Raw genomic sequence first — 19,650 nt, forward strand, 5'->3', positions numbered from 1 at the left:
AGAGGAAACAAATAATGCCAGTATTTATTCATGTAATCCATATCTAATCCATTTCTTCACATATGAAAATATTAATTCTACTCAACTTACCTGTTTGTTGATCATTTCTATTATTCTAATTATGAAGTATTCCAGAATCTGGTAACTGTCCAGCCTGAGTTGAAAATTAGCCAGATTTATGGAGTCATGTGGAGGTTCAGGCCAGTATCGATGACTTTTCACTTTTCCTAGCTCCACTTCTTTTGTCATCATGGCAATCAGATCTGATTCACTCTCCCAAACCATCTGCCAGAAATCAGCCACAGTAGAAGGCAGAGGCCCTTGAGTTATAATATAGAAATGTTCCTCTTCTCCAACTTTCGTTCTAATATAACTTGCATTAATGTAGCCGTTATTTTCTCCCAGGGGAACGCGTGTCTTATCATCTGGACAGAAACAGAAAGTTGCTATTGCAGCTGTAGATCTGAAATGGAGCTCTGCCACTTCTAGCATCTAGGAGATGGGAAACTGCAGCCTCTAGCAACAAAGTATGCTTTTGTTTTTTAGATCACATTTGGCTAGCTGCACTAATATTAATCACTGCTAATCAGAATTCTGACTCAGATAGGAGTGGAGCAACTGAAATATCTGCTTGGCTATTATGTTTTCAAATACTTCTAAAATAAACTTGTGTCTTTTCAAGAACTACATATCTCCGTGATTTCCACTGTGCTTTTCAGAATTCCACTATGTCAAAAGCTGTAGATTTAAAGAACTGCTAGTATGGCTCAAGTTACAATTGTCCGCAGAAATGTACTAGATCAGTATATGACAGAGTGAAGGGAGCACCAAGATAGTTGCTTCCCCACCAGACCAAGTCCTGCCTTGTGGAGGATGATACTTAGAAATTACTTACTGCACAAAGCAGACAACCTTATGTGAACTTTACACTCTAGGAAAAATCTCAATGAATTTCATTATTAGTAGAGCTTCCTATGACAAAAGAATGCAGTGGGCTTTACCTCCTAATCCCAGTGTTATAGCTGTATCTTCTTATTGGTGTGCATACTTACATGGAAGAATATCTTGATATCTGTTTTTATCCCGGTTTTCTGGTGCTTTGGCAGTTCTGCAGTCATCTACTGGCTTCACATGTTCTAAAGCCTATATCAAAGAGAAATAGTCACACCACATTCATATCCTTCAGGAAGAACTTTTACTGATTTGTGACCCAAGACTGATAGACAGACTTCTTAAAGAAGAGAATCAGCACATTTTTCCTTAAACTTCTAGGCACAATTCAAATTGCTTTGTAGTTTCTTCAGTACGCAGAAATTTTTTGGAGATTTTAAATGAGATTTCGAACCCATATCCTCAGCCCCTTTAATTACAGATCCCTTTTGTATATTGTTGTAAAATAGATGTTTGGAATAGTGTCTTGGGCAAATAATCATTATTCATAACTCACTGAAGAATCAACTTTAGCGCTGTTAGCAAATAATGAATGTCAGTGAATAATTTTCAACTACAGAGGAAGTGATGGATACAGCGAACAACATCGATGATATTAAGTGGAAATCATCATCCTAAGAACTTCGTAGCAGATTTAGAGTAACACAATGAAGTTTAGCCAAGAGGGAAGAAGGTGCATATTAATTTCATTTACAGTTTTGAATTACTTTCACTTTTCTTTATTCTTCTCCCTCTTCGATTTGCACTGTGCAATGCTTGGCCCTCACATTAGGCCACTATATAGTGTAATATGGACTGAAATACATTCAATAGGTTTTCAAGATCTTCATCAATTACTACTGCTTTTCTCAAAAAAAATATCCATCGACTTCGGTAACCAGTGCTTTTCCTGTTAGATCCTTCTGCTTCATGAGCAGATGCATGAATTGGCTCATATCATGCTATGCCTACCTCAGTAATGGAACAGAATGAGTGGAAATTTATACATGTCTTTGAGCTTTTGGTGAAAGTCAACAAATCCTATATGCACAAGTCTATGTGATTTTTTACCCAGAAAGTGGGATATAAAGGCAAGCTGAATAAACTGATAACATTGTGATTACTATGGAAAACTGGTAGTGATCTATTTCACTGATGATGAGTAAACTCTTTAATGAAAATTCCAGTACTGCGTTAAAAAACTATGAAATAATCTTTAGAAATTTGCTAATAACCTCCAATACTAAATACTCCATATACTGAAATGCTTTCATAATTTTATATTTTTTCATAATTTATGTAATCAGATAATTGTATGTTTTCATTATCTATTTGTATTGTTTTTATTTTTATTTTATTTTACTTCCACGAAGTCCCTGACCTCAATAGCATTTTGTGGCAATGATTTCCATGGATCACTGAAGCACTGTGGAATACATTTTCCTTTCACTGTCTAAGTGTTTGGATTTCTTGCTTTAATCTAACATCTAGGAGGGTTCCTAGGCACCCATTCAGCAGAACTGAGGGGGCAATAGGAAGAAGTTAATCTACACAAAACTGATTTGTATTGTACATGTGTGTATTATTTGTTTTTAATTCATCCTGGTGAGGTCTTCAGACAGGAAACAGTGTAAGCAAGCCTGGCCTGTGTGGAAAGAGGGATATGCAAATACTGCAACATGATTCAAAAAGCAGAGCAGAAGCCCTATCCCAGCTGGAACAATCCTCTGAGGAAGTGGAGTCAGTGAATATACGACTGATCTCCCATAAAGTATGTTGAAGGTTTCCAAAAGTCACTTTCTTAGTTCTGCTAAAAATCTTAAAAATGAATTACACTTTACCATAAACTCTTTCAAGACCTCCTGATTTTCAATCCGTGACTTAATGCCTTGAATAAAATGTCTGATGCCAGTCCTTGGACGTATTCTGGTTGGTGAGGATTTAAAGTTAATTAAATGAGTCGGTTCATCTTCTGAAACAAAGGTTCTGCCTACACATAACAAAAAGAAAAAGAGAAAAAAGAAGTTTTTAATGATTATAGATCATAACATAAAGTTTTGGATTTAAAAACTAGGGGACTGCAGAATTTTTGTACACTTCAGCATTTATACTGTGGAAGTAAAATGTAAAAAAGTATTTTTGTCTTACTTCACAGTAGAAAGAAGACTAAGTCAGTGTCATGGATACAACCAGCACCACACTTCATGGAATTTGGAAGCTTATTCAACTATTTAAAATTCTTGCTTTCTACAATTTCTAAATAGAGTCTGTTATAAATAAATTATTCCTGCAGAATCAGAAACTTTAACAGTAGTTTGTATTGGTATAGGAGACTTTGGCCACATCTTCACAGGAAATCATGTTTCCAGAAGTTTCCTGCAAATTAATGCTGCCACACCTCACTGATACAATTAATTTTTCCTCCCTGAAATAAGAAAATATCTTCTCTTCATCTTACCTCAGACTCCCCTTCAATAACAAGATGTGAAATATCTCTGATGCACCAAAACCAAGGATCAGTTTTACTATTTATATCATCCTGAAGTATACTTTCTGACACAAAACTTAGATTAAGAAGATAGATAAACATTATATCTCCAGAAATATCACTATTCTACTACAGCAATTGAAAAAGGAGGCAATTCAGTAACTTCTGTTACCTCCATAGAATAAAAGCAGTGCTTTCTTTGGTAAAAAAAAAAAAAAAATAGTAGTTCAAAGTAGAGAAACTATAGGATTTGTCCTTACAAACCAGAGGCTGTTGGCAATGAATAACATACCAATTGACTTAAGATCACTTGATGATCTGTTCCCCAGTTTTGTTGTAGGCTGAAGACTGAGAGTAGTGTCCTCTTATTTTTTGCTGTAAGATGTCTTTTCTAGCTTTAACCAATCCCCATTGAAAAGTTCCAGTACATGCCCAGCTTTTGTCTTGGTTTACAACTGTCACCTTCCTTACCTAAATTTCTAAGACACTTTCTGCTCTCTAACCTTTATAGATGCCAAGGTGATGCTGTTAACAATTTAGATCAGAGTGCCAGTGAACTCCACTCCAGAGAGATTTATTTCTCATACACCTCTCTTTCTTTTGCCATTTATTCATCAGAGTTGGAATTCTGGGTCATTGCAGCTCTAGCAGCAGGAAATCACAAGCTTTTATGCCATAATTATGCAGTTTGAGTTCAAGCCTGACTCTCTGTAGATTTACACACCTATCTTTCCATGGCTATTGCATATATAACCTATCAAGGATTCTATTGAAAACCCTTTTTGATTCCACTGTATATTTTCACTCTTGAGTAAGGTGCCTTTTTAGAGGATTTTAATCAAATTGTAAGTTGATTACTTACGTGTTACCAAAGCTTAAAAATAGCATATGTTGACATAAAAATCTTGATTGCTGTGCTGTTTTTAAGTAATGAATTTTTCTTGTAATTAAGAGAAGAAGTCCTTAGTATTTTGAACAAGGAAATGATTTAAACTAATCATGAAAGCCTAGTGAGAAGTATTTAAGAGTCCTATGGACACTTTATGCAGCTGTAGATCCAGGTACACAGACATTAATACACAGTAAGTGTTAATTCAGCAAACTTTTTTGAGTTTGAGGGGAAAGGAGGAGAATGATATCAAGCACCTATTACATTTAGTGATAATAACTACTTTTTGTAGCATGTTACTGGAATTGAGAATTGAGAACTTTACTAGTTCTCAATGCCTTCTTTGATGTTGCCTTTCATGTATGAGAAAGGCCTTCTACAAGATCTAGATGGTTTACTGTATCTCTTCCAAGATAATCTATTTTTATTTTATTAATTTTAGTACAAACTAAGAATTTTTTGTTTTCATTTATGCACTGGGAAATTTAAATAAGGTCAGACCCAAGCTGCAAAGGAAAATATAGAACATAAAACAAAACAAAACAAAACAAAAAAAGGCAAAACAAAAATTCTAAGTTGCCCATCCTTTTGAAACTGGAGCTCTAAAGCAGAGGTGCTCAAGGTGGTGGCAATTGGATGGTGGCCAGTAGAGCTGCTCCCACTATGTTTAGTTAACTAAGCTCAGCCTCATGTTCCTTCTTTCTAACAGTTCTCCAAAAGAGTTGAAGAACTCCTAATGTTGGCCATCTTCATATGGATGTGGCAAATAGTTGATGCCTTTCTATGTATCAGAGGCAAAAATTGTGACCTAAGTCATATGGCCTTCGAGACACAAAGGGAAAATTCTTAGATTGTGTACATGGGAATCTCACTGTGGTTATGTGGAGTAGCTAGCCTATTACAGTAAAGAAACAAGAGCATTTCTGGTTACTTCTAGGTAGAATGGAAGTCCTGTGGGACATATCATAATCTTCATTGTTCCAGCTGTCTGACTCAGACTGCTGACTCTCTCTTCTGCAGCCTTCATATCCTGCGTACTTCTGTGATCTGTAAAACAGCGTTAGTTGAGCAGTTTTATGGAAGTGGCTGAAGTTATGTTCATCTAGACCATGAAAAAATTTTGTTTTTAATCTATTTTCAGTTACTTTTAATTTTCTTGAATGACTATTTTCAAGAATCACACTGACTTCTGAAGAACATAAATACAAGGATTAATGATATTAGTTTGTTTGGAGGAACAGGGACAGATGATTTGTATAAAAAGCTGCCAGACAACTTCACAGAAAGTAAAGTTTGTTACAAACAGTTTTTCATGTATGACACATTCCTTGAATTGTTAGGCAATCATAGATATGTAGGCTTACTTCAAGGTTTCTAAAAATATTCTAAATAGAGAATTTTAGAGTTCTTAAATATGTTATAGCTAGATAATATGTCTACAATCCAGAATATAGCAATAATGTGTGCAGAATGGGTTAAATATTCATGTAATGGGTAGCTCCATCCCCCTGCAGACTTGCTGTTTAACTATTTGAGTAGGCTTAAGCCTTAGGAAAAGGTACTGTTAAGAGGTGGAATAAGATAATATATTAAGTAGCAGCTTTCAAAGACCAGTGACCATTTCAGGCACTGTATTTTCAAGTTAGACAAAGCTTTAGCAAGTATAAAATAGGACTACCAGAAAATACTGGTAATAAAGAGATATAGGTTAAAGGACAAGCGCCAGAAATCTAGTCCATTTGCAAAACAACCAGAAAAAAAGACAAATGTCATCCTTACATGTGATAACTTTGCATTAGCTATAGATACATTTGCACATCTTGCACTTAGAGCAAGATAATTTAATAATAATCACACCTGATAACCTGGTATACCGAAAGTTAATACTATATTAGTGATGAGATAATAGCAAGTAGCATTGAGCCTGTATTCACATGGATATTCTCACTTGCAGGTATTCTCAAAGATTCTTTCAAGAATTTTGTCCTTTAAAGATTGGCCAAATAGTCTTCCAAATTTTTAAGTTTTAAATGCTTATAAGTTGCAAATGCTTATTAATTTTTACATCTTTATAGGTTATAAATGATAAATGAAATAATTATATTTCATATATTCTGTATCTTTGTCATAAACAAAACTGCCCCTCTTTTATCAAAGCTACATTATTGTTTGATTTCTCATTGTTTTGTACATTTGAGGTAAAATTCTACTCTTTCTGTACTGCATACCCACATATTTTCTTAGGAGTAACATCCTCAAATTTTCTTGATTCTAAAATGTCTGGAAGTAAACATCTGTATCAGTACAGCCTTATGCTTGTCTGCATGAGCTGCAGTTACACCTAGAAACTTCTGCTGTGTTTGTTCTAATGGCTGTGTGGAAGCTGTTTAGCCACTCTTACTGCAGATGGAGCTGCATTTCAATATAACTGTGTTCAAATAATTTGGGACATGAGTATATGGAAGATCTGAAAATATAAGAATAAATTATTGATGCTGTTTATTTTAATAATTTTACCATATTTGAGAGACTTACCCATCTGAAGTGTTACTGATGATACCCTGATAATCTTGTCCTGCCATCTGACCTTGCAAAGGGGGACAGTGTGTACTTTCTGGACCCTGTAGTTATAAGATAAGAAATTGCTGTGAAAAATCAGTACAAAGAAACATCAATCAGTACCAAAAACAAAAACAAAAACAAAACAGAACAAAAACCCTTCAAGAATATGTTTACTTTATTCAGTATTTTTTCTCATAACTGATAAATACGTGTTTTTTACTCAAGAAGGAAATTGAAAATAGCTTCCAGTTGCAGGAAAAAAGTATATGTAACTTTGACTTAGCATTGCAGTATCTAGTCAAATTAATAAGCTACATCAGCTGTATTTGTGAGCTTCATAAGAATGTAGTGTTCAAAAGTCTCTACAATCTAGCCTGAGTAGCTGAACTTTGAAAATATGAGATTCCTGATCTCACAAAGAAAGCTCAGTCAAAAGAGTTGTGAGTCACACACAGCTCTTCGCCTCCCAACTCTTGGCAGCAGAAAGCAGCACTGTTTCAGCTGGAATTTCTGGTACTAATTTCCTTTTTGTTTTTAATCTCTGACACAACGAGGCCAGCTGTTAAAAGTAGAGTGCATCTGCTCTACTGAGGAAGCTCTTAGCTAACAGAGATGGCAGATCATTGATCAGCCTCCAGATGGAGTACAAGCGATAGCACTGGTGGCTGTTTTTCAGGCCAAGAGGATAATAACTAGGTCCTGCATTTAGGTAATGATACAGGACATCTTTGTTCAGTATGTGGAAGTGGCTCCTTGTGAGTTATACCACTTGATAGTTAATTATATAAATTTTAATTCAAAGTGTCATTTCTTCATCTTCTGTTCCTGTTTAGTATTCCATTCAGAAACCACCCTGGCATATAATGTAGTATAAACTACCAAATGCCTACAGAATCTTAATAGTAGCTGCCACTTCTACCTTTTATTTATTTATTTATATGTTTTTACATTTATGCTTGTATTTCCCCATAAGAATTGTGGAATTCATGGTCTCATATTTAACCATGAGTTAACTTATTCAGTTTTTTCAACCATGCTGACTATAAGCTATGCTGATTAGAGAATGCGATATGGATTTTCATCTTATTTTTGAAAGGAAAAGTATTTTTTGTTGTTTTTGTTTGGTTGGTTGGTTAGTTGTTTTATTTTGTAGTTTTTCATTTTCAATGCCTAGAACTTTGGAGTAGGTGGCAGCTGTGCTCTATAAAGTATAGTTTCTATTAATGGGAGACCATTAAAGGCTGGCTGGAAAGGGTTAAGAAAAGAGCTAGTTGAATGAACTCAGCAGAAAAGTTTAGCATGAACCAAATGTTAGGCATTTGCAGACTAGACTTAACAACAAGCTTAAAACCAAAAGTGTGCACTACTATATTGCTAACTCAGTCTAGTAAGGTACCTGTAACCTTAGTATTATCTCATACCTCCGATTAATATCATTTCCTCGCCATATTTCTTCATTATGTCGTAGACCTGACCTTGTTTTCATATTGCATTTTACTAATCTATAACTATTTATTTCCAACATCCATTCCAGAACTGTACTCAGAGCTTTCTGAAATTCCATTCAAGATTTTCTTAGCTTATTCAGTTCAAGGATTTCTCCCATTTTTTTTATACTTGGATTATATTTGGATTATATTGGATGAGGCAAGGTTTGGAAAGGTGTTTGTTTTTTGTTTGTTTGCTCTGGAGGAGGATAAAAAAAAAAAACATTTATCACATTTTCTGGAGAGAGGTTTTACAGTTGTAAAACTCAAAAATGACAGATGCTGTAAAATTTAATGCAGATTGTCTTTGCATGACTTACTAGGATTCAAAACCAAAACCATGTCTGAAGAAATCTGGGGCCTTGGAGTTAGTAGATATTGACGAATAGCAAACTTTTAAAGTAAATTTTTTTAAATACTGGAAGAATCGAAAAATTAATAAATGATTCCAACATTATAAAGTTCCAGAACTAGACTTACTTATGCAACCTTCTTTCACCACCTCTCTTTAGCATACGTAGTATGCTTTTATCATATACTTTTAGATCAGTGGAATCCCTGATTTATTCCAATATTAGAGGTGCTGGTGACTGCAGCACACTTGGTTCATGTTAATCTTTCTCATTAACAACATGTGGTTCTTGCCAGCATTGCACCAAGCCCATTTTGTTAACAAACAAGTACATCATTGCCTGATAACTTCTACAAGCCCAATTCAGACTTCACCTTGCTGCACATCCAGTTGGATTCTTCTTTCAAAGTGAAAACAGATTGAGCTCCTAGGCTTCTCTCAACACTGTGGTCATCTGAATACCAGAAAAAGAAGTTTAAATGCCTAAAGTGTGAAAATATGGATCCATTTCTTCAGTACCACCCACACCAGAGGACTTTGATTTTGGAAGAGGCACTTGAGATATGTTGCCCCAAACTAGCACAAAATATCCTTTTACTAGATACTCTTATAGGGGTAAAAACAGCATAAATGCCATATATAATCACCGAAGAAGTCAGAATAATTCAGGTGACCAGAAGATACTGAAGTATACCCACTATCAGTAGAAGTTGTAAAAAACCTACAACAGAATTTATAACCTTCCCTAACTCAGCCCATTCCTTTACAGCACTAAATAGACAAATATCACAGATTTACTATGATGATAGTTCTCACGTTATAACACTGTGTTTTACTGGTCCAGAGAAAAGAGTTTAAGCTTCACAGTAACAGTCTAGTTCACAAATGTCACATGAGATGCCAATACACATCCCCACAGCTAGATCTTTGAATTTGAAAAACTGGTGAAAAGCCTATTGTTACTGAAGTGAATGGGAATATTTCCACAGCCATTAATGTGGCTAAAACTTTAATCAGCCTTTTTATATCAGGATGACCTTCCCATTTTGGCATCATTTACCCTCAAAATCAAACTAGAACTGAGATGGGACAGTGAACATACTCCTTTCATGCCTGAGCTAAGCACAGTTCTGTCATCCTCGGATAAAGAGTCTTTGAGACACCAGTAGTATAATATTGGTAGATTATTCAATTCCAAAGTGCTAGGAAAGAAGTAGGAAATTTTAAATAATACACTCTCTTTATTCCAATTCATCAAGATCACTATGAATAACCATACCTTTTCCAATATCTTTTGACAGTCCCTGTCTGGCTGACCCAGAGACCTCAGCTGCTCAGTACGTACAGCACCTTCTCTCCAGCTACAATCCTACCACTCATTTGCATAAAATGGCTAAAATCAGCACACACCAGAAACCATCAGAAATATAAGCTGAGTTTGAACATTTCTGAGGGTCTTGAGCATCATTCCCTATGTTCCTATATCTTAGAGAGCTTATCCAGAGCTGCAAGAACTTGTTTGTGTCTATGGCTATGAATCAGGAATAACAGTAAAGTTATCAGTATAGTTATTCAGTTGTTTTGCCAATAGAAAAATTGAGTCCAGACATCACATAACCCCACTTTTACTTAATGGATTTAGCTGCTTACCAGGCTCTGTGTTTGTGTTTGGAGGGGAAGGTATACTGTTTCTCTGGCTGCTTGAGTAAGCCCAACGTGAAGCTACGCTTCGGCAGACAGTGAGCTGAACAGTGCCTTGAGCCTTACGCAGCAAATCTATAACTGTTTGGCGTGGCAGACCAGACACTAAAGTCTCGTTTACCTGAAAAACACCACGATAAGTAAATCCACATTTATTTCACAGAAAGCTTTTTTTTAACACGGATCCCAGCACTGAGCACATTTTATATATCTTCCCTGAAACTCATGGGTCCTCTCTCCCTCTTGCATCAGTAATTTCCTTGATCTTCCTCTCTTTGCATTTTTATGCCATGAGAGTGTACCGCCAAAATGATGAAAAGCAAACTTTACCTTAAGTAAGATGTCACCAACTTGAAGCCTCCCATCTAGATCTGCGATGCTGTCTGGGCTGATGGCTTTTATTAGGATAGCCCTGCCATTTCTGCCGCCAACTAGTGCAAATCCTAGGCTTCCATTTTCTGCTTTTTCCAATTCTATCTTAATAATGAAGTCCTACAATATAAAATGAAGCAGTCAAAGATGGAGTTTATTCAGGGATCTTTTTTCATATGCATTTTTAATATGAAAGAATTCCATTGTGCTTTACGGTCCTCCGTGGCTGATGTAAACTGTGGGATATATCCTTGTCTTGCATGTGTACATAGAGCTTCCTCTGATTTATAGCACCTACATGTATGTATCGAAATGAAAGTAGTGCAACCTTATTTCCACAAGCTCTTTTAATAATAGACAGAGAGTAAAATGATCTCATAAAAGTAAGGAAACATGTACTTATGTAACCCTTATATAATACGTCAAATACATCACCTTCATTGACAAGCCAGTCACTTTTATCTCAAGTATGATGCTAACTCAGTATGTACTTCTTTTATTGTTCTGTAATGCAAATCTTAACCTTGCAGCCCCAGTGTTCGGCTTTAGCACTTCATTCACTTTTATAATCAGCGGCCTTTTTAGGGTCAAACATTATGTCAGAAAGAGCAGCAACCTAGAAATGTTTATGATTTGCAGCATGACTGGTTCCAATGGTGTATGTATCACCCTCAGAAATTATTTTAGTGAGTTGAACAGACAAGCTATCATGGATTAAATGGTGTGGAAGAAGCAGTAATAGAGATGACTTAATCAAAAGCCAGAAAATTGTTCCAATTTTTCTGCCAGGTTGGAGGTCTAATTTTAACAAGAGACAGCCATTTCTTGTAAAGCACAGCCAAGAGAAAATGAATAAATCTATTTTCATGAAATATCAGTCCCAAAGTGGGCAATTCCAAGTAATATTACTTTCCACATATTTGTGCAAACAAAAGCAATGTTTGCACTTGTGAGACTTCTGAAGCATTGTAAGCTGAGCATGGAAAATGATTTTTCCCCCCACTGAACATACCTATGTATTTTGGGAATTTATCATTTCAAAAATACCATTACTCTTAGTAGCTATTGTAAATCCAAACCACTCTGATTTATTTCAACACTGAAAATACTCCAAAGGTTTGGAGTTATTTTACCCCATTTTCAGGTTCAGAATTTCATACTGAAACATGAATCTCAAGTTTCAACATATGTTTTGATTTGTTGTGGGAAATACTTCCTCATTACATTCACCATTATTTTTCCCAGAACCTTACGCTGTGGCGTTCTGTCTCTCTTTCCCACACGACTCTCTTTCTAAGCTAGGGATTAATCTTGGAAGCTATCAAGAGTACTATGAGGACCTAATGGAGGGGCTACATCCTGTGGATCTTGGTTTTATTACCAAGCTGTTAAGGTAGTGATACTGTATAGAAAACCAGCAAGAGAAGGTGCTGACCCCAGGAGGTGCTGATGCACACAGGACAGTGCATGCTGAGGCAGTTCAGCCCTTCACGGTATGCTCTCCAAATCAATTTTGTTCACAGTTTAAGGGAAACTGGGGATTAAGTAAATACATTAAGTGCCACTATTGAAAAAATCTCAGTCACTATAGCTCACTTTACTTGATGGAAAACCTCATGCTTGATAAAATTGTCCCTTACCTTACATTCTGAAGAATTGGGAGTGCTTTGCTGAGCTTCACAATTTGTTTCCTTCAAATGTTTCTCTGTGAAAAAGCAGAACAGTTTTCACTGCTGAAATATGGTTCTGTGGTATAACACTCAATATGATAATAGATAGAGACATAATAAAACATTTCATATTTGATGTGTAAAATTTCCTCTGGGCTTATGCACGTTGCTTCCTGTGTAGTGCTCCTGAACTGAGCATTCTGCATATGATCCATGTGAGCCTTTTGCCTCCCAGAGAGCAGTTTCCAAAACAAGCTCTAGGAGCTGCATGTTACAAGGTCAGAGATACCATCTGGAAAACAGATGATGTATGTGTATTCTCTGAGACTCTGAGGGATACAGAATTGTTTACTAAGAGTTAATCTTTCCCCAGTACTTCCAGTACCACATACCAGTTTCATTCATAGAGAGGATTCAACATTTTATAAACTCTACCAGAAAAGTCAGGTTTCTTACCATGTTGACTTAGTAGATGCTGCTCTTGGGAATTCAGGTTTTCGTTTGAGAAACAAGTATCGTCTTTCTCTGTCTCAGCAGGCGGCCCTAAAAGCATACACGGAGGTTTGTTCTGACAGGCCTCCCACTCGGCTTCATGTACACAAGGGAATGTAAACTCTGTTCTTAGATCATGAAACAAAGCATCAATACTGGAATATTGATGCTATATGAGGCAGTATGAGACAGTTATTACTGCATGATTAAGTCTACTGAGTTGCACAGTGATACAAATAATTGTTTCCTGGACTGCAGAGCTATTACAACTCATTTGTTGCTATTTTTAAAATGATAACAAGAGCTGGAGATCAGAGTGAGTCATTCCAGACATGTGGCAGTGCTCAGGCAGAGGATGAAGGAGGTTCTATCACTGTCTGCAGAGCTGTCTGTGTAAGAAGACAATGATTTGGCTTTGATTTCCACCCTGCCCTGACCTCTACTTTTGAGATCTGCTTTATCATGTATTGGTAATCTCATTTGTCTTCCAGAAAGTTCTCTTAAGGTATGAATTATAGAACGTAATGTGTTCTTCTGTTTGTTTGTTTGTTTGTTCCAAATTCCATGTTTCATTTGCCGTTTCAGTATGCATTTTTATAACTAAGAGAATATATTAAATGAAGGCTTCTATCAAAGATGGTAGCAAACAGAACATCAAACAGCAAAGTACCGTATATTATGCTTTACGCTTTTAAGCTAAGAATCTTTTTTTCAGTGCAGAGAACCAACCCACCGTACAGTTAATAAATCTGTATCAGAGCTGGATCATAGCTAAAGTATCTTGAGAAATCTCCTGGAATCTACAGATCTTAGTAGAGAAATAAAGTAGGGTAATAGATATAGTCCCCTGATAGGCTCCTTTATTAATTAAAGAGGCTGTGGTTCTGCCCATTTTTGTTATTGATATCAGTTTAAAAAGTCACTCTAAGACAGCTAAGTTGTGGCACCGTATTAAAGCTCAAATACTCGGAAAACTACTGCAGAATAGTTTTAATCCAACCAGAAGTTGAATATAACCACATAAAATTCCCATTAAATGTTAGCAAATTAATAAAAACAAGCTGACTGCACAAAATGCAAATATAGATAAAATTAAAAAATATTTTCGTAAAGAGAACTATACATCTTGTTTCTCTCTGTAAAGAGCTGCCCATTTTTCTTCAGATCCTTAACAGAAATATTGAATGCCAAGTTACAATCTGTTAATAACTGTTTAATGCAATGAATCAATAACAAATTAATACTAAAATCAGAAGCAAATCTTGAGCTCAAATCCAAAAAACATTCGCCTTACTTACTATTTTCTTGCTCTATAGGGACCACAGGATTGCCGTTTCTGGAGGCAGAAAAGTGCAATATGTGAGCCATTAAGAGCTGCATGTTTTTAAAAGCACATATGAAAGCTATTTCTGAAAAAGTCAGTTTTTAAATTGCAGTTGTATTTCTAAGATTTTGTTATTCTTAATGGCGCTTTTCTTAAGAGCGTTTATATCAGTATATAAATATACACCGTCTTTAACAACAGTGAAATGTTTTAATTAAATTGGTCCAAGAAAGAAGGAATATGTTATAAAATCTGTCCCAGTACAAAACTGCTTCAGGGATGGAGTTCACCTGCTAGCACAATGCAAGTTAATAAAACGCTGATAAATGTTTGTTGTACATCAACATTGCTGTGATGAATGCACTATCATTAAATCTAATTATGTAACTTAGTAATTCACGTATTTTGGGGTTACTGTTTGGGCTGTTACTGTAAGACCTGTTTTGCTATCAGTCCAGAGCTCTGTCAGATAGAACAACGAAATAAACCTAAAGCCTGAGGAAGGGGAATTCTTAACTGCAAGTTCCTGGGCAGCCCTGAGATTAACATTTTGTCACGTGCTGTGGAATAACTGCTGGATATTCAGCATCTTTCTTAAATGTTTTGCTACTGGAAGTAACTCAGAGATTCCCATCAGAGGCAGTTAAAGGGTTCACATTTGTGTTTTGGTGATGAAGTTTGAAGAGTTGTGATGTATGTCATGTGAGTTCACCTACATTCATATCCTCCTGTGTTAACTATATCTACAAGGAGTTAAGATACTTTATGGGTGTCATGTACCAGGTTACACCTTCAGAACTGTGAGGTACAACATTTTTCTTGTTTGGTTTTATTATTAGACTTGCTGATAAAAAGAATTAAAAACCCGCTTTAACATTTTCAGAAGGACTGAAATAGAGTATGCTAAGATTTCATCTGTCTGCTCAGATTTACCTTGTTGCTTTGATTTGGACGTTCTGGGTGGCAGCTTCGCACACTCTTACTGCATCATCCAGGCTGATGCCCTCAGTCCACAGCCCACAGATGTACAGAATCTGATCTCGTGGCTGCAGACTGCCTTCCACACTGGCAGGAGAGCCAGGCACTATCTCTAGCACATAAATACCTTGTAGCTTACTTCCAGCTCCTCCCGTCAGCTTCAAGCCTAGAATAATGCAGATAATAAAAAGTCTTTTGTGGCAGCACGTTTTGAATTTCATTGTCAGTGAAGGGCAGCCTGATGGAATATATGAGGGTCATTGAAAGATAGGCTGAACAAAGCACTAATGCTGTAAACAGCAGCTTTACCCCGATAAGAGAGCAAGAATGACATGCGATTAGATGTTTACAAAATATTACAAAACGTAAACAGTGTTGTCTATCTGCATTCTTCAGCTACTCCTTGGTGCTTTGTTTTACCTAGTGCCAAATATGTACTCGAGTAAGGCTCCTTCATTCCCAGAGCATATAAGTGTTTTGCAATGTCTTCTGTAGGGTTTGCTATCATTCCCATTTTTTTAAGCAGAGAATGGAAGTGCAGGACAGATAAGGTGATACCTAACCAGTACAAAGCAGTATTGTGCAATGATATTCCAGTAGTTCCCAAACAAACTAGTTTCAGAACTGGAAACAGGATGCTGTATCAAAGTAAAGAAAACTATGCTATTTCCTGGGTCCACGGTTTTATCTGTGTGCAGTACGCTCCGCATTCTCCAGTAATAACCAGATATTCACACTGTGGGGATTTCTTTTATCGCTTGCATTGCACAATGTAGATAATTAAAACGTCATGTCTTTGATGAATCAAGCATTTAAGAGGAGTTTTTTTGAATGCCAGACTGTTGCCCTAACCAGTGGCTCATCTTTCTCAAGCTTTTTTCTTTTTTTTCCCAAATAGAACTTCAGGCATATCAGTAGGTAGCAGACATTCATCATCTATCAACAAACAGCTTCTAGCAACAATTTGTATTTCAGTAACATAAAAATATGAGACTGAAGATATGGCAGAAACTTCAGCTGATAGTGTGATCATACAGATAGAGTTCTTCCAATAGCTTAATTTGTCTAATAAGAGTTATTTGTCTTCCCTTTTTGGTCCTATTCAAAAGAAAGTTCTTCAGCCCATGTTCATGTTGATGGCGGAGAGCATGATGGTATCAAGGCCACTCAGAACCATACTGATCCAAGACCACAATTGCCTATGATTATCATAATCTTTGTCTAAAATAGTATGCATAGTATTTACTACGCACCTAGCTGTCCATTGGCACCTTTTGTGAGAGTGATTTCAGGAATGTCATCTGGCCTAACAGAAGGACGTGGATCACTGCCAGCACGACCAACCACGAGGTGCAGATCAGGAGGAGAGCTCTGCAGCAAACTCAGGGCTTCATTGCATTGTAAAGCTGTGACATCAATTCCATTCACCTAAATGACAAACCATGGAAATGATAGCATAGATCTCATTGACCATCATCATACTTTTCCCTTCACCCCAAATATTGCATATGAGCTTAAATGAGTTTTCATCCTCATATCATTGCTTCGCTGTGACACCTAATGTCTGTGAATGCATGCAACAGTTACAGTTACAAGTTACAGTAAGATTTGTTTTCGAACTTTTGTTTTCCTGAATGTACTGTTTTCATAAAATTACCTTTTTTTCCTTGAAACTTGAGGTCTTGTAGCAAAAAGCAAGGAAGGCAAGTCTAATGAAATGAAGATGAACCTCAAAACAGGTTTTGTTCGTACATTTCACAGGACATAAGTCCTGCATCTTTTGTGCAGATTAGTGCAGTTTATATTACTTAATTAGGAAGATGTTTAGTGTCTCAGCTGTACTGCACTACTGCTAGATGATTCCTGGTTTTTGCCTGGTCATACAATCTATTCAGTCTGAAGTTTATTCTACTGAAGTCAGCAGAATTATATTTATTATATGATTTATTTGCACTTGTATGCATAAATGTGATAAACTAGGCTATATAAAAGGAAAATTACTAAAGCTAAATGACATTGATCTGCAAATACTTTCTCCTCTGTTTAAATTCAAAGGATTACTGTACCATAATGATTCTGTCTCCCCTTCTCAGCCTTCCATCTGACAGGGCAGGCTCATGCAAGATTTCATCAACATAAAGACAGTTGTCCATTTTGTTAAGAACCACTGAGAATCCATAACCATTGTTCTCTGACCTTGTCAAAGTAACAAAGACCTCCATTTCCTATTAAAGTAAACACAAGATATGGTTGATGTAGGCTTTTCTGTTGCTTCATTAACATCTTCCATTATGTTTTATATGCAAATAGGAATCAGATGCTCAGATGGTATAAATAAGCAGCATACATAAGGATTTCTCTGATCTGTCACTGCTATTGTTCCAGAATTAATTTTATTTCTTTATACCTCATGGAGCTTCATGGTGATTGATTGACAGGGCATAAGGAACTCAAATTTTGGCATTTTAAGTGTATAAAATGGCATGGAGTCCTCAGAGCTGACAAGCGTTAAAACAACAGAGTTCAGAGATTTCAGTTGCTGTTGCTATTGCTTTCCCACTAAAGGAAATGGCTGGACCTAAATTTTATTCTGAATGCTCTCAAATTAGTAGGAATTCGGAGTTCATTAGCATCAGCAGGAATGCAAGATGTTCAGCTTTTGGCAGGACTGATCCCTATATTTTTAATAGTAATTAGTACAGGAGTTGTAGTTTCTTATTGGGACATTACAGTAGTAGTATTGTAACAAAGTGATTTTGCATGACTTAAAACATGGAAAAAATTACCAAACAGCTGGTTCCCATTAATTTAAGGATAGGTTTTAGGCCTCTGTACACTGGGAATAATACTGCAAAATGATGGTAAGTTAAAAAAACAGTAAGATTTCAAGCCTTAAAGAAAATAGTGAAGCATTCCGGAGAGCAGGGCATACAGGAAAATTTCGGACATTTCTGGAAGGTGAGAAAAGTCATGCAGAAGTAGCATAGATAATGGGTTAAAACTAATGTTTTTAAGAATAATACATTCTTAAAGCTGTCTTCTTTCCCATGTCTACCTGTTAATAATCTAATGCCAATCACATACCCTAGTGCAATCCTCTTGTTCCTCCTTCTCTTCCTCTAGTTCCTCCATGTCTTCCCATTCATTGTCACTGTTCTGTGTGTCTCTAGCAGGCGGAGATGATGAGAAAGGGCCACAGACACGTGGTTGTGGGGTCACCAAGGTTGTGGAGAGAGTCTCTGAGCTTCCTCCTCTTGAAAGTGAGGTCACAGGTGTTGAGCTGATGGTGAGATACTCTTCATCAATAGGAGTTAGAGAGAGAATTTCAGACATACAATTTCTGTTTGATAGGTCACCATCACTCTTATTAAACACAGGGCTGGAAAATAAAGAGATCGTAGTGCTGGGATTTTCTTCCATATCCTTTATTAGGTGGCCATTGAAAAATCTACTGCTTATACACAACCTGATTTTAACTAGCATACTAGTTATGGTATTAAATGGCTGTCTGGGTCTTTCAAGTATTACTATAAAACAAAGAGGAAGTAATCAATCTTTTGCAAAGCCAATAAAAACATTTAAAATCTTTCAATCTGCAAGATCTTACACATTTTCTTTTTTAAGGCATTAGTTAGCATTTTTGTTGTTTCTTTAGAACAATAATTGAGTAATTCCTAGACCATTAATGCTTTCATCTGCCATAAACAATTAATTACCTTATTTGATAAGTGATATGCACACTGCGTCAGTATTACAATTTTTATACGTGCATTTTTCTTTTTGAAAAGTAGCTTTCAGCCACATTCTTAGCTGCTTTTATTCTTAAACTGCACGTCTGGTATGAAATCACAAAAGATCCTCAGTGTTAAATTCTTGTTTCAAAAGTTGTCCATAGCCAGAAGGAAAGTATAAAAAAGTAGAAAAACATGCATTTTGGATGCATATAGCTAAAAACCTCCAGTGACACTTTTAAAACATCAGCTGAGACAAGAAAAAATGGCAAGTTCATGCTGTATGTTCTCAGTGCAAGGGGCTGTCTAGTCTGTTAGCTTGTACTGATGCAGGGAAGAAATGAGTTGTGTATCTTCAGTGGCACAGCAAGGCTAGCAGTGAAACTGGCAGCTTATGAACTTTAATAGCTGAAGACATTTACAATACTGGAAAAGAAGATGGGTATAATTAAAATAAATGTTTAAGGATAACAGCAAATACAGTCAGCTCCTTTCTTCAGGTGACAGGAAACAAAGGATTAAGTTCAATGAACCTTAGTCAAGGTGGGTGTCACAGAAACTGTCACATATCAGTGAAGTACTGATTGACCTTCAAAGCATGAAAGGTATTTGACAGAGCTACACAAGCTCAAGGAAATGAGCCAGCAGTCCCCTAATCACAGCACAGCTTCTAG

General features: G+C 36.3%; 1 protein-coding gene across 8 annotated transcripts in view; it reads right to left on the minus strand.

Moving 5' to 3' along the window:
* FRMPD2 (FERM and PDZ domain containing 2) overlaps positions 1–19,650 on the minus strand; it is a 53,488-nt gene that overhangs the window by 4,784 nt on the left and 29,054 nt on the right. For 4 of the 8 annotated variants that reach the window (XR_006939537.1, XM_046942976.1, XM_040703158.2 and 1 more), the window contains 15 exons: positions 18,330–18,624; positions 17,312–17,470; positions 16,499–16,673; positions 15,201–15,411; positions 14,242–14,279; positions 12,908–12,994; positions 12,422–12,486; positions 10,740–10,901; positions 10,359–10,530; positions 9,083–9,162; positions 6,843–6,928; positions 5,239–5,354; positions 2,772–2,920; positions 1,053–1,143; positions 91–425 (listed from right to left, as the gene is read on the minus strand). Coding sequence is in view for 6 of the 8 variants with exons in the window: in XM_046942976.1 (XP_046798932.1) it covers positions 91–425; positions 1,053–1,143; positions 2,772–2,920; positions 5,239–5,354; positions 6,843–6,928; positions 9,083–9,162; positions 10,359–10,530; positions 10,740–10,901; positions 12,422–12,486; positions 12,908–12,994; positions 14,242–14,279; positions 15,201–15,411; positions 16,499–16,673; positions 17,312–17,470; positions 18,330–18,624 (2,221 nt within the window). In the remaining 2 variants the exon portion in view is untranslated. Of the gene's footprint in view, positions 1–90; positions 426–1,052; positions 1,144–2,771; positions 2,921–5,238; positions 5,355–6,842; positions 6,929–9,082; positions 9,163–10,358; positions 10,531–10,739; positions 10,902–12,421; positions 12,487–12,907; positions 12,995–14,241; positions 14,280–15,200; positions 15,412–16,498; positions 16,674–17,311; positions 17,471–18,329; positions 18,625–19,650 lie in introns of those variants that run through there. The other 4 variants (XM_015288430.4, XM_040703159.2, XR_006939538.1 and 1 more) reach the window with 4 other exon arrangements.

Source organism: Gallus gallus, chromosome 6 (genome assembly GCF_016699485.2).
Source record: "Gallus gallus isolate bGalGal1 chromosome 6, bGalGal1.mat.broiler.GRCg7b, whole genome shotgun sequence".
NCBI lineage: Eukaryota > Metazoa > Chordata > Aves > Galliformes > Phasianidae > Gallus > Gallus gallus.